The 15690-nt window shown below is 33.4% G+C and overlaps 1 protein-coding gene across 3 annotated transcripts; it reads right to left on the bottom strand.

The window, feature by feature from the left end:
* Window positions 1-9053: 9053 nt before the first annotated feature.
* LOC123907886 (F-box only protein 6) lies at window positions 9054-13024 on the bottom strand. Of its 3 annotated transcripts, none has more exons than XM_045958316.1 (2): window positions 12661-13024; window positions 9054-10609 (listed from the first exon to the last, which is right to left on the bottom strand). In XM_045958316.1, exons 1-2 carry the CDS (start codon window positions 12807-12809, stop codon window positions 9361-9363), a joined length of 1398 nt encoding a protein of 465 aa, XP_045814272.1. In that variant the 5' UTR covers window positions 12810-13024; the 3' UTR covers window positions 9054-9360. The 3 variants fall into 3 exon arrangements, with proteins under 3 accessions (XP_045814272.1, XP_045814273.1, XP_045814275.1); XM_045958317.1 differs by having other exon boundaries at window positions 9054-10612; window positions 12670-13023; XM_045958319.1 differs by lacking the exon at window positions 12661-13024 and adding an exon at window positions 12328-12349.
* Between the last annotated feature and the right edge of the window lie 2666 nt (window positions 13025-15690).

Below are 15690 nucleotides of genomic sequence, written 5' to 3' on the forward strand. Positions count from 1 at the left end.
TGTAACATAAAGTTAATGAATGTTTTAAATCATAGTTATGGAAATATTTATAGAATTTGGATTGAGTTATATAAACTATAAATACATTGCCAAGTTATTTCTCATATATAATGTGAACTCTTAACCACAATTAGAAGTTAGAATCATATTGTGCAATTATTAAAAAAATGTTATCAAATATTATGATCCAATTGTAATTGCAGTTTCAATGTAATAATAATAATAAAAAAAAATCCTCATATCATAATTTAAATTATAATTACAAAATGATTCGGATAAGATCGAAGATGAAAATCGAAACAGGTGTGTTACGACAATAGTACGATTCTTTTTTATATGTAGGGTTGTGGAGTAAGTTCTCCATGCACTTAATTGAAGTGTTTATTTGTTGGTAAGAGTTTAGGGCTCGTTTGGTGCGCATGATAGGATAGTGACAGGATAGAATATAAAACAGGATAAGGATATGATAGGATATCAACAGGATAACAATTATTCTCAGTTATCCTATCATATGTTTGGTGCACACATGATAACAAACATGATAACTATTATATCATATTTTTAATACATATTTACTCAAAATTACCCTTGTAAAACAATTGTTATTTTTTTAAAAAATATTTATTAATACTTTCAATTTTATAAATAAAAAATATAAATAAGTAATCAAATAAGTTTATATAATTTTAAATAAAAATCATGAGAAAATAATCAAGTTTAATATTTTATATGAATCATGATCAAATAAATAACTCCATGATATATACATGTTAGATAAGCTAAAAAAATATGTGATATATCTCATACGTAAATAATAAAACTACAATTGCAAAAATATTATATTTAATTTGTTATAAAATTTAAATTAATATTCCTATTTTATAATTTTTTAGTAATTATTTTACTTTAAAATATTGTAATTTTAGTAGAATTTTGATTTTTTAGATTATATAAATTACAATTACCCTTTTGAGAAAATCGCATATATACTTAAAAATTAATTATTTTATTATTAATTTACTATCAAATTATTTTATTAATTTAAATTTTTATTTAAAAATATATTTTATAGAATAAATCGATAATTTTTTTCTTATCCTATCCTGCTGGTAACCCAGCTCAAATTCAGGATAAGAATTTTAACTATGGATGCAGGATATGATAAGCTTCATGATTAATTTATCATATTCTGATGTCTCACCAAACACTGAATTAAGACATGATATGATACAGTTATCATATCATGTCTTTTATCCTGCGCACCAAACGAGCCCTTAGACTTGTAACTTCAAGATAACGAGTTCAAATTCTTTTGGAGATGATTGTCAAACAACTACTAATGTCATTTTAATTAATAAAATTTTCCATCTTCTCAATTTTTATTTATTTTTAATTTAAAATGAACTTAGCCTCTCACCTTAAAATCTCTCCTAAAGAGATCCTAAGTATAACTAAGATGTGGAGTTTTTTTTTTTTTTGTCAAATTAACCGGTAATTAGATTCATATTTTAAGTGTGGAGAAATAAAAAATTTAAAGTATAAATTTCGGTCCTCTATTAATAAATTACATTTACATAAATAAACTTTTTTTTTGTCACAAGAGAGAAAAAGGAAAAACAAACAAAAGCAAAAGAAAAAGGATTACTCCCTAACAAAAGCTACTCCTTGAGCATTAGCAAGGAGGGACAAGTATAATTCAGTCAGAGGTGTATCAAGAATCACAAGCGACAAGTTTGATGAAGCTCCCATCTTGGCCAAACAATCCGCACAAGCATTCCTCTCCCGAAGGATATGCTCAATCACAACACTTCAATCTTTGCTTATCAATTGCCGAATACTTTGGATTTCATTCGCGAAACGATGATGCGGTGACACACCCTCTTTAATCAAAGTCACGACTTGCAAGGAGTCAGAAAAAACAAACAATATTTCTAAAGTCATTCACCCAACACAAATCAAGTCCGTTAAGCACAACCAATATTTCTGCGAATAACACACTTGCTTCAGATGCAGTGCCATAAAAGCCTTTAAAGAACAGTCCGTTGGTATCGCGAATAAGACCACCAAAACCTGACTTGAATCTAAGTTTAGATTAATTGTGATGTAATTCTACCTAATCAATGGTGATTTATTGACAAGGTCCTAATTAATTTGGCAAAAAAAACATCTCACAAAGTTCCCTTTCCTCCAAAAAGGGTTAAGTCATTGACCAAAGAAGCATCCAGGTGTAAGTAAAATCCCCAAACAAGTAAAAAAGGCCAGCTTGTTTGCATTGAAAAAAAAAGTTATTATTATTATTATTATTTTATTGATTGGTTACCGTATAGGACAAAACATATTGGACAAAAAGTGTCAACATTATTGAAGAGCTTTAACATTAGTGCAATGCAAACTGGCTCCAGATGTTGATGTTTGAAAGATGAAAACATCAGCACAAAATTATTAAACTCTTTCTTACTAATCTTTCTCTATATCATTATTATTTAAAAATAACAATAGTACTAATTAACATCATGTATTAGGCCTTAGGCTAAATAATTACAAATTTTGTGACATAGACTTTAAATAGTAATTGCCAGCCACGAAAGTCCTAATTAATCTTCACAAACTCATGTTAATTAAGGTTAATTATATTTTCTCCAATTTTGTTTTAGTGGGTTTTGTGTTGTATTGATTGATATGTAAGTAAAGTTTGGCTTACGTGCATAGCGAGCTGTAAAATTAGGCACGGCACGGAATTGAAGTGGGTCAGAATTATTATTATTATGTGATGTGATGTATATAAGTGATTAGGTGCACTCACGGCTTGCTTTTTAGTTTTAAAGTTTACTTTAAACCATAATAATTATATTTAATATTTAAAGACCAAGTATTGGCTAATCTTACTACTTACCAATAATGAAGTAGTGTTTGGTAAGAATTAAGGTGAATTTACAAGCAATCAGGAATAATGAAACTGCTTATGTTTGATCATACAGCTGTGTTCTCTTCTATGTTTTACCTTATTAAGAATCCAATATCAATATGGAACATTCTACCTAGGTAGGACTACTCATATAAGGTTTTTTTTTACATCCATGGATAATTTGAAGATATTAAGTAAACAATTAATGAGAATAAAAAGATAAATATTTTAAAATTATCGTACGTACTGTATTAGATAAATATTTTTAAATTATCGAAGGATAATGTAAGTCTCACACTATCATATATAAATAATCGGTAAAAATTGCAGATAAAACTCAATAGTTTAGACACACATATTGATGGACATATATGATAAATGAATAAATTAAACCCATTTTTTCTTTACATATTACACCGCTTAGAATTGTAATAGAAGATATATAGAAACTAAGGCTATATAAGCACTAATTTTTCGTTATTAGATGCATTGGTCAAGTGGTCGGAAACACTTTAAGTGTGTATTTTACTTTTGCTTTTATCTTATACCCTTATTTATTTTGAAAAATGTGAGATTTAAATAGTTTATGTCTTGAAACAATTTTTACGTAATATTATTCTCGTATGTCATTAGACAATAATCATAGTGTGTTCTCTGATTTTAAATTTGCATGTTATATTATTATATGTACTTTATCTTCTATCTGCAATTGTTTCTGAACAATATCTTATTATCTTTTAAATATGATTTTAATTGTGTTAAAATTATTTTTATTTAAGTTAAAGGTACTAAACCTAACTTCAAAATATTAATAATGTGGTGATTAAAGTACTAAGTTAAATTCTAAAAAAAAAAGTACTAAGTTGAACGTTTAAAATATGTTCGTTTAAAATGTTGTTAAATTGATTTTTCTTTTACTTAATTTCAAAATAGTTTTCACTTCAATCTCAAAATATAAGATAATTACACTTTGATGAAAGACAAACGAACAATAAGTTACGCCGTTAGCCACCAATTTGATCATTTTTAGCCACCACTCTAACCATCGGTCATCGGTGACCACCTATTTGGTCATCGGTGACCACCACTTTCACCACCTATGCCTAGCACTATATATGACAATCATTGATGAACACTTCATCCATCTCTAATCACCAATACATCCACCACTTACTATCACTATAACTGCCACAACATCCACCAATCAATGCTTTGAACGCCATTACAACATGTTCATTGTCACTTTATCAACCTCTAATCTTCCATTTAACCACAATCCACTACCGCTCTAACCACCACTACGACCACCATCAACCACCACTATGTCCACCACTCAACAATCTTCTGATGCCACCTCCGACAACCACCACTTTAAACTACTATTACTACGTTAGATGGAAAAAAATCACGGAATAGGTGTATTTAATTCTTAATGTGCAATTTACATTTTAAAATATAAAATATAATTATGTTCCCGCATAAGAGAACACTAATCTATCCCAAAAACAATACACAATAGTGACAAAAAGAACAACTTGAAAGACAGACAAAGCTATTGTGAACTTAAAACTATGGATGTATTATTTTCAAGATCACACTAATATGTCCAAAAAATATATACACATTTATATATAATGACAATAGTAAAACAATTTAAAAAACAAACAAATCCAAAATGTGACTTAATAGCCGTGCCCACTTCCTGATAGAGTAGGCCTTAGGTTTATGAATGATTGAGTGTCGTTTGTGATGTTTTGTTACATCCTAACTAAGTTTCAATGGTTTTCTTCTTTTTATTTGTCTTAGCTAAGGGCCTCTTCAAGTTAGGATACCCTTTTATATTCCAATGAAAGATGGTGACATAGCCTTGTGAGCACTGACCACATTGGTTTAATTTTGGTCCAAAACACACAACTAAGCTTATCTGTTTTTTTTCTGACCCAATTCATGCATTTAAGCAATTGAGTTGTAATATTTGGACTTGACGAATTAAAAGCTTATCAGTACGTACGGTACCATTTTGTTTCAAATGTATAGTCCAATACATATACTATCAACATACACTTCAAATTTTCAGTCCCAAAACAATGTATATGAAATTATATTGGACATTATTGTCATGAAACCTATCAAATTTTTCCTTAATAATTTTATTTTATTTTTGAAAAAATTTATGTGTTACTAAGTGATTCTTAAAAGTAAGTGGTCAATCTCAAGTGACTAATGAATTTTACGGTGTCATAAGTTGTTGTGTTTTGTTCAACATACGAAGCATGAGGGATATTTTAATGGAAGATAAGTGTAAATTTATTCTCTTTTTCATCCTTTTATTATTAATATCTCATTAAACAAAATGATATATATAGTGAAACTAAAATAACACTAACATGTCATGAATTCATTGCCATCATTGGATCTTTTGTGGCGGAAAACATGGACGATTGGATAAAAAGAAAAGAGTGTGCCGTGGTTGGTTGCAAGTTACAACAAGGCAATGATGTTTCGGTGAAAAAAAAATTGTGATAAGTAGCATTACTCTAAAAAAATCACCACCTTTAAATTCCTCCAATTTTGCTCCTCGTTCTATCTCCTCCTGCACAAAATATGTAAACTAAACTATTAAATTCAATTTCCCCTCCAATCAATACTTACCATCCGATTAAAATTCAAATTACAATAGTTATTTTTTCAGAGAAGTTAAGAAAACAAGTTTTATAATTGTTGGTATCGGTCTAACAATGACAGAATTATGGGGTATGAATATTAGTTGTAGGGGTACACTAATAGATTTACATATAGTGTTTGTTACCATTGCTCAACAATACAGCCCAATAGAGCAGAACTAATGCTGAACCAAACAAACTCATTGAATCACATGCCCACAATATCTTGGCCGATAAAAGAAGATAAACCTTTGATGTTTTCTCTCCCGACCCCCGGTGATTCTTTTATACCCCCAATATTCCAATTTTGTCCTTGCAGAAAAATTCGGTTCGCAAAAACCGAATCTTTTCTAGTGAAAATTCAGAGTAAATTTCGGTTTTAAAAAACCAAAATTTGTTTTCAAGGCAAAAAAAAAAAACTTCTGTTTCTACAAACCGATGTTTTTTCAAGAGCAAAATTGAAAATTCAGCGTATAAAAGGCACACGAGGTCGGAAGATAAAACATCTAAACCTTTTCGTGTGTCGCTGCGGGTTCATTCGCGCGTTCTTTTTTATGTTTTGTTCAAAGTAATCTGTTATTTACAGTGAGTAAATGTGGAAAATTATTCATTGTAAACAATTGTTGAAGAATAATAATTGTTCCGACGCATACTCCAGTTAAGATGTACAATTGTTGAAAATGTTTGGTGTTAAACTATAGTTTGTGGTTAACAATGCCGGTTATAGGATGTGGTGATGGAAGAAGATTAATAGCCAAACTTAATTTTCTGACATTATAAAATTGTGAGTGGTGGTAAGGGTGTTGAGTGTTAGGGTATACACCTATCAAAGTTCACACTATGGTACTAGTAAAAAGTCACAACATAAAAAGATTAAAATTGGAGGTTTGAGAGGTGAGTTTAGATGATTTTGAGACAATAAAGCATAAGATCCATAAATTAAAATTGCATGTGCTCCGATTTAGATAATTTTGTGTCATTAATATAAGGAAAAAAAATACGGTGTCACAGTAGTAGATCAATAGATGTGATATGATAGAAGAAATATGATATTGTGTTATTTAATATATGAAAAAAGATATAAGGTCACAGTAGATCAGTAGATGTGATATGACAAAGAAGAAACATGATACTGTGTTATTTAATATATTAGCACCGCTATTTCTTACGAAAAGTCAAACGACGAAACACAAGAAATGTTATATTTCATAAAAAGTCAACAAAATTTTAAATTGGTGTTGGATGTGCCTTGAAATCTCAGTTACAAAAATTCAGAAAAATTTGTGTTGAATCTTTGCATCTTTGCAGATTTTGTGAAAAAAAATCTTTTCTTGGAGGACACTCTGACTTGGATTTGTTTTATTTTAAAAACAGATTTGTTACTAATTTTTAGGTATATATTTTTCTATAATTTGGGAGTGCTTTATTCATAGAAAAATAAGAGAGTAGAGATGTAGAGGCAAGGATTAGGGTTTGCCACCACACAAGGGCTAGAGTTTTAGAGAGGAAAAAGAGTTTTTCTCTTGGTACAACTCTAGGGTGGACGAACTATCTTTGTGGTACACCTTGGAAGATATTCGGGTTTTGGGTAGAATTAGGATGAGAATTTCTTTGTAAGGTTACTCTTTGATATAGTGGAACAGAGGGGTTGCTCTCTCCCCCATACTAGGTCATTATTGGACCGAACTGAGTAAACAAACATTGTGTTCTTTCTTCTCCTTTATCTTTTATCTATTGTTATTATTTTTGCTTATTCCGCTTGTTATTGGTTGTCGTTCTATTGCTCCACACATCAAGTTATTTGTTGGTGTGATTTTGGTATTTGAGGAATAGTGTATATATATGTTATTACCATTATACTTGCATTCTTCGCTTTCCTTAAAGTGACATTCATAAAAAAATACTCCCTCCGTCCCAAAATATAAGCAAATATTGGTCAACAAAGTGAATGTATGTGGTCCAAATTCTTAACCAAATACATCAAATTTCATCGACTCATTTTTGCTTATATTTTGGGACGGAGGGAGTAGCATTTTTCTAAAATAATTCTAAATCAATATTTCTAAATTTTTCCAATCGAAATATTGAATGCAAGTCTTGTTAGAGTCACTTAAATTTATCTATCTTAACCTAAACGTCTTAAATTTGTCTGTTTGTGCCTGAAAATATAAAAAGATGACCGTGTAAACCCTAAACTCTAAACTGAAGCATAATGTGTTCAAATGAAATCATAACATTTCGCAGACAATGTCCAAGGCTCAAAATGTCACAATGGCATTGGAATAAGTCTCCATTTCCATATGAATTCTCATCAAACGCATGTTTGATTTTGTGGCAAGTTTAATAGTATCACTGAGGGCGTGGGAGGAGGAGTTGTTGGGGGAGTGTCAGGCTTTTCTACTTACCATCTCTTTGCAGGATCATGTTTCAGACAGGTGGCAGTGGCGAACTGACCTTGATGACGGTTACACGGTTCGTGGTGCTTATCAGCTCTTGACGAGTCAGGATGACGTTACTCTGGATGCTGCGTCAGGTCTTATCTGGCACCGTCAGGTTCCTTTGAAGGTTTCCATTTGTGCATGGCGACTCTTGCGGGACAGGTTACCTACAAAAGCAAACCTGGTCACTCGAGGGATTTTATCTACGGAGGCGCATCTTTGTGTTTTTGGTTGCGGGGAGGTTGAGTCGGCTCAGCACTTGTTCCTCTATTGCAGCTCTCTTGGTTCTCTTTGGTCACTGGTCAGCTCATGGATTGGTTCTTCTTCGGTGACTGCTCAGACTCTTCCAGAACACTTTGTTCAGTTTACGGATTCAGCAGGTGGTTCTAGAGATCGACGTTCTTTCATGCAGCTCGTTTGGCTTGTTTGTGTTTGGGTTGTGTGGACCGAAAGAAATCATTGATTATTTACAGGCTCAGCAAATTCAGTGCATCATATGGTGGATAAGATCAAGACGTTCTCGTATAGGTGGTTGAAAGCGACGAGTATCACTTTAGCTTTGAACTGCCATAGTTGGTGGTCTAATCCTTTGCTTTATTTGGGCCTTGTATAGTTTTTTTTGGTTCTTGTACTTTTGACTCTATTTGTAACCTTGTTTTAGTCTTCTTGGCACGTCTTGTGCTAAAAGACTATTATATATATATATATATCTCATTTTGGCTTGTTCAAAAAAAAAATAGTATCACTGAGTCGCCGTGTGTTTTTGTCAAATCTAACAATGTGATTCCAAACATACACTAAAAAACATGTGCAAAAATCTGTACCATCAAACCACAATTGTACTAAGGCCTTAAATCTTGATGACTGGATCCTCCGAAGAGTCCGAATTTTGTTTCAAAATCTTTCACAGCATAACACAGCTATGTTCTGTTCCAATCTGAGTATCTGACAATCAAACTATTCATAATTTGTTACATGAAAATAATAAAAGTTAAACGGTAACTTTTCCATCCAAGAATCCTCTCACTACCCTCCTGACAGCACATATATTGTATAAGAACAAGAAAACAATTTGCTTACTGAATACAGAAAGAAACTGCAGTTTTATATCACCTTTGCCAAGGTGTTACAGGATAATAAGACATTTGTAAACATGAAACCAAAATAATGTTTACATGCTTGCAAGCATGAAGAAACATGAATCACCACAAACCCACATTATTTTTCATCTACTTTGCTAAATAGTGATGATCGTTGGGATTAGGTACAACAACACTTAAGGCCTGAAAATAGCAAAGAACCACAAGAATGGAGGAGGAAAACGGCAGGCCATTGATATACAATACAATGATAATCAAGCCACAGCAGTCAGGCATGGATAAAATGCAGTGCCACATGCTATCCACTGCCGTTTCTTCCCATGCGGTACCACACATCCGGGAACCTTCAGCCATTCCTTCCTAGCTATGTTGTAAGTAACCAACCTATTCATTTGTTTTGATCTCAAGGACAACATGAGCAAGCCTTTGTTCCCCAGGCAAGTCATTCTAACGTGCTTACCATAAAAGTCCAAGCACCATATATTTGGCATTCTGTCTACCTCCTTCCACAAGAGTGTCATTTTCTGCAGCTCCCATATGCACACGCACGTGGCTGCATTCTTTGTGAGCAACCCCACAAGCATGATCTGACCATCATACTCAGCCAGAGTGTGATCAGTCAGATGCAGCGGCGCTGGGATTATGTACTGTGTCCAAACCCTTGTTGCCACATCATAGGAAACAACCCCTTCTGGATCTGAACGCATGAAGTAAAGCGTGCTGTCAATAGCGACAGCTTGTGACCTAAAGTTAAGGGACAATGGCAGCTTCACACTTCCAGGGATGTTTCCTGGACGATTCCAAGAGTTTTTCACTGAGTCATAAACTTCATACTCTCCATTGCAACCAACCCATAGGATCTTGTAGCCTGAACCAGCTGAATTTCCATTTACCGTCATCCCTACAGCAACGCGAGACCAGACCTTAACCGACCGAGCTGGCAATTCCTTGAAGGATTGAGTCAGCGGGTTACACACATAGAAGTTACGGTGGCCAATGTCAAGAAAGCAAACTAAACCCCCTGCTGAAGCCACTGGCAAAACGATCAACTTTGTGGGCAGTGGTGATATAGATGGGTGATGCCACTTTTTCAAAGAAGGATCATACATGGCTCCTGAATTCACATTTTCATGGGTTATGGTGTAAAACCATGGATTTTCTTGTGGGACTTGGGCACAGTGCTGAGAAAAGCTTTGAGAAGCCAGCAAAGAATCCCATTGACGGCACACAGAGCGGAAGCGGAAAAATGCCGCAATGGGAAGTCGTGCAATTACAGCCTCAAATAAATCTTCAGGAAAATCTTTCCAGATTTCTTGTTCCATAACTTCACTTGAACAGGATCTTCCTAACGATTTGCCCCTACTTCGATCTTTTCGAGGCTTCTTAGCGGGTGGAGGCTTTAGAGGCTCCGATATCCTGAAACTATGAGACTTTCCAGCTGCCATTACAAGGTCACAACAGTCATCTACAGAGCTATCTTCTTCACTATCAAAGGAGGTCCATCTGCAAAATAGACATACAAAGATTTTCGTAAGCTTCCTCATGTGAAGTAGAAAGACCGACATTCATAGGGACATCAACATGATTTTCACCAGATAATATAAAGGTAATATTGAAAAGAAAATTACAGAACAAGACAACTAAAGTACAAATTGATATTTTACTCAAACACACGTAGGCTGAGCCCGTGTGATCAGGATCATTTATAACCAAGTAATTTTGCATGCAAGCTAAAAGATATAAAAGTAAATGACATGTTAGATGAAACTTCATATTTCAAGGATCAAGAAGACTTTAAAGAACATCAATTCAAGCATGCCTAAAAAATTAGTACATGCCTCAATTCAAGGATCAAGATGAAACTCTAATTATTATCCACACACTATATGACTCTACTTAAGGAAAAACAACATAGAACTTTCCCAATCAACCCTCTGATCTGAGTTCACAGAGATTCCCTAGCTGCCAAAACAGACATTTTCAGAACCACCTTTATACAAGAAATATAATTTTACGTTAGTATATTTGTAGCATGTTTGGATTTGTGTTCAAACACGTCAAAATCATGTCTGATCCACTCTACTGTTATTTTGGTATAAATATAAATATTTGGTAACTTTGAAATTAACATTGATTTCACCTCCAAATCTCAATTTGATTTGATGTTGTAAAATATTACTTTTGCATTAAAGGGAAAAATTTTATACTACAACCTTGGTGTAAGAGTAACATATCTAAATTTAAATCACTTCACTTCAATCTCAATTTTAACCAAATTAAATTTTTGTAAACAAGTTAATTCCAAACAACTTTTAGATACGCTCGCCCAAAAACCCCAACTACACATTCAATTTGTAATAAAAGCAAATTTGTTTATTCTCTAGCATCTTATTTTCTAGGAGGAGTAAATGGAAAGTGGTACTCGAGAATCCCATGTTCATTACGACAAGATCAAATGAAATCCACAACTTCAATATAGAGGAAGTTGGATCTGAAAGGATGCTTAGAATGTACAAGTTCCATCCTCCTTAAGACCTCAACACTTGAATTTTTCCTTAAAAAATCAGTAAAAGTTCCATCCAATCATACGAAATTGAGTACACAAGGAATGTGAGTAAGGTACAAAACGGCAATAAAAAGGGTTTGTATGTAAGACATATGACACATAAACAACACATAAAATCGAGTAAATTGCTCTTTATGGAATAATGACAACCAAAACAAGCAAGATACATAGATACTCTAAGATATATGTGACAGACAGTTAAACCAAACAACCAAAGAAATGGACATAATCTAGCAATGATCTTTGATCAGCCAAACAAGATTTTAAAAATGTATCAACAATTGCAATTGTGATTGCCGCATCAAGATTTTTATCTCTGTTCTGTAGCTTTGCAAATGGACACAATTACCATGACATTAAGCAAGCGTAAATGACAGTAATTCTTGATAATATCAAACAAAAAAGGTAGTATCCTAGTTCTCTCTCTCAGTGATGATTATAAAGTATAATAAAAACATGTAATTAGCATCCAACATCCAAGTTCTCTGTTTTTATATCAAATTCTTCTCCAAGTCCAAACCCAAACTACCCAAGAACAAGGAAATTCTGAACCAATAGAAAACAAAGAACAACAAGTAGAAGAATATAAATATTGAAAGAAAAAAACAAATAAAATTGAAAAAGTAATTGCAGATAATTTGAAGAGAAATCTTACAGAATTTAGGGCATCCTTTATTTATTTATTTTTGTTCCGAAAAAGAATGGAATGGAATTATTATAAGCATAATAATAATAGTAATAATGGAAATGGAGAGTTGAAATCCCATAGTGACGCATTAGAAAGCACAAACAACCTAACTTACCTAACTGTTTAATTCGCTTCAAAGATAAATAAAAAATTAACAATAAAATAAAATAAAATAAAATGAGGCAAAAAATATAAAAACGATTCAGTAGAATTAAAATAAAAAAGAATAAGATGATGATGATGAGTAATTTGAGAAACAGTGAATGAATTGAGAGTGAAAATAGATCTAGAGAGAGAGACCTGGTGGTGGTGGTAGTGGGAGGAGGAGGGTGGAGGAAGATGGTGGTGGGAAGAGAAGGTTGTTGTTGTTGAAGAAGTATGGAAGAAGAATCGTGGAAGAGTTGGTGAAGCTGAGAAATGAGGTACTTGAGCATGGCCAGGCCTTCCATCCATATGCCCCTCTCTCTCTCTCTCAAACACCACACCACCCGATGATGCTAGTAGACAGTAGTAAGTAATAATAACACCTTCATCCACTTTTTTCCTTTTTTTTTTTTTTTTTTTCTCTTTCTTCTTTTTCTCTTATCCTATAGACACAATTTTTACCCACTCGCAACCAAAACGGAGTTTGTTTTGTTTTACTCACTCACTCCTCTAAGTCTAAGCTGTGTAACTATATATATAGTATTATTAGTAGAATAATGCTAGCAACACACTCTTTAACAAACACACTCCAACACACTCTCTTTTATTGGTTGAAATTCACATTGGTCCCATAAAAAAATGTGGACCCATATAACTTTTATGGGACTCATATAAATTTTTACCAATAGAAGAGAGTGTGTTAGAGTGTGTTTGTTATTGGAGTGTGTTGCTAGCACTCCTCTTATTAGTAACATATTCCTCTCCCCCGTGCGCTACTGCGTAACTATATAGTACAAACTTTGTAATCATGATATGACTTTCAACAATGGGAGGGAAGGAAAAGAAGGAACGAATGAATAGATTAGATGCCATTCCATTTTTTCTTTTTAATTAATTCTTCAACTTTTCCGTGTCCTTCCTTCCCAGTTACTTCAATACTATCTTTCTTTTTTTATATTCTATTCTCTTTTTTAACTACATTTTCACCATAATAATATTGTTCCCAGATTTTTTTTATCACTTTCTTAAGAGCCTTAGACTTGGTATCAAGTATCAACACTCAACACCACTTTTTTCACTCCACATCATTTTCTCTTTCTTCCATCTACTCATTCAACACTCATTCAATTTTTACCCTATCCAATAGCTTTTTCATTCAACACTCTACCCCACCACTTTGTCTACCCTGTTGGAATATATTAGGAGTAGTACAAAACAAAAAGAGTGTAACACAGATTGGAAGTTTGTTGTGCCGTGAAAAATCACTGCCTTGAAAGCAAAATTCGGCTAGACCTTGATGCAATCTAGATTGCCGACTGCTTCCCAAGGTTAACACAACGAGCCTACGAACACGTGCACTCGTGGCCTTAGGCTATGGAAATCACAGAACAATTGCTCAGATTCTAGAAGTAGAAGATAAGAAAAAGAAGTGAAGTAAAGAGAAGAATGTTCTCCCCTGTCACAAAACTATGACAGTCTTTTAAATAGAAAACCAATGAAAATCGTTCTATATTTTTTTCAGTAAAACAGCTCCTCTTATTCCTTAATAATAGCCAAACAATTGAAATCAATTGACAGTTAGAAATATGCTAATAAATTGGAGGTTATGCAATCTGATTTATAACTAATCAAGAGCAATAAAATGAGAGATTTGTTAAGGAATGAAAATCTTAACTGATGAAAATCAATTAAGGAAAATATGGAATAAAGTAAAAAATATTTTCTACCAATGTGGGACATCACAAAGAAAAGAATGGCTTCAGTTTGCCATTGTCCAACAATCCCCCACCAATGGTAAAACTGGAGGTAAATAAGAACAAGTTTCTGAGCAAAAGAGGGAGTAACACTTAAGTATCAATATCATAATGATTGAATTGATACATAGTGAAGTAAGACAACAAATGTGTCTAGGTAGTGAGTTACTCTTGAACTACCAAGTTTTCAAATGAGACCCTTACAACACATGTATTTCCCTAAAATCTGTGATATCCGCGATAGTATAAACAAGCGCTTTTAATGGCCATGCGCACACCTTGGGTACTAATGAGTGCTCTAGAAAGACAGCCTAATTCTTTCATAGAAGGCGGCCTACCTTCACACTCACGTAGATGAATCCATCAAGTGCATCTCAGAAGCACCACCAAAGAGGCTATGGATTCATTAAGAGCAAAAGAATGCTCATCTTTCAAAATAACAAGCGGTGAGTCCATCAAGTCCAATTCACACGGACCACCCAACAATTAGGGCTATGAACTCATTAAGAACTAAAAGTTCAACCTATCAACATTGTATTACCACATGTCATGGAGATGGGAAATGTAATACAATAGAGCAATCATATGGTTTCGCTTGACCATTGATGGGATCCACCATACTTTCCTCAACACAAAGGCTTAAGCCCCATCCCCCTCGACGATTCAAGTACTACTTTCTTTGTTAGACCTTTAGTGAAAGGATCCGCCAAGTTTTTCTCAGATCTAACAAACTGTAAAGAGATCACACCATTTTTCAACAATTCTCTAACTGAACTGTGTCTAATGCGTATGTGTCTCCTTTTTCCATTATAAACACTGTTCATAGCAACTCCAATAGCTGCTTCAGAGTCACAATGAAGAGAAACGGGTATAGACCGTTTCCCCCACAATGGCACATCTGCCAACAAGTTTCTCAACCATTCAGCTTCTTGACCTGCTAAATCAAGAGCAATAAATTCTGATTCCATAGTGGAACGTGCTATACAAGTTTGCTTGGAAGACTTCCATGATATGGCACCTCCACCTAAAGTAAAAACATATCCACTAGTGGAACTTACTTCATCATTATCAGTGACCCAATTTGCATCACAAAATCCTTCTAACACAGCAGGAAATTTATAATAATGCAAACACCAATCCATAGTACCTTTAAGATACCTGAGTAAGCGACGAAGTGCAGTCCAATGTTCATTACCTGGATTGTGAGTATAAGTATACCTGCTTAGTCTACTTACAGCATATGCTATGTCAGGTCTAGTACAGTTCATGAGAAACATAACACTTCCTATGATTTTAGCATATTCGGTTTGTGAAACACTAGAACCATTGTTTTTCTTAAGATGTATGCTAGGATCATAGGGAGTTTTCACAGGTAATTCATCATAACAATTAAAAATTTTAAGTATCTTTTCAATATAATGTGTTTGACACA

The sequence above is a fragment of the Trifolium pratense genome, linkage group LG2, assembly GCF_020283565.1.
Source record: "Trifolium pratense cultivar HEN17-A07 linkage group LG2, ARS_RC_1.1, whole genome shotgun sequence".
Taxonomy (NCBI): Eukaryota; Viridiplantae; Streptophyta; class Magnoliopsida; order Fabales; family Fabaceae; genus Trifolium; species Trifolium pratense.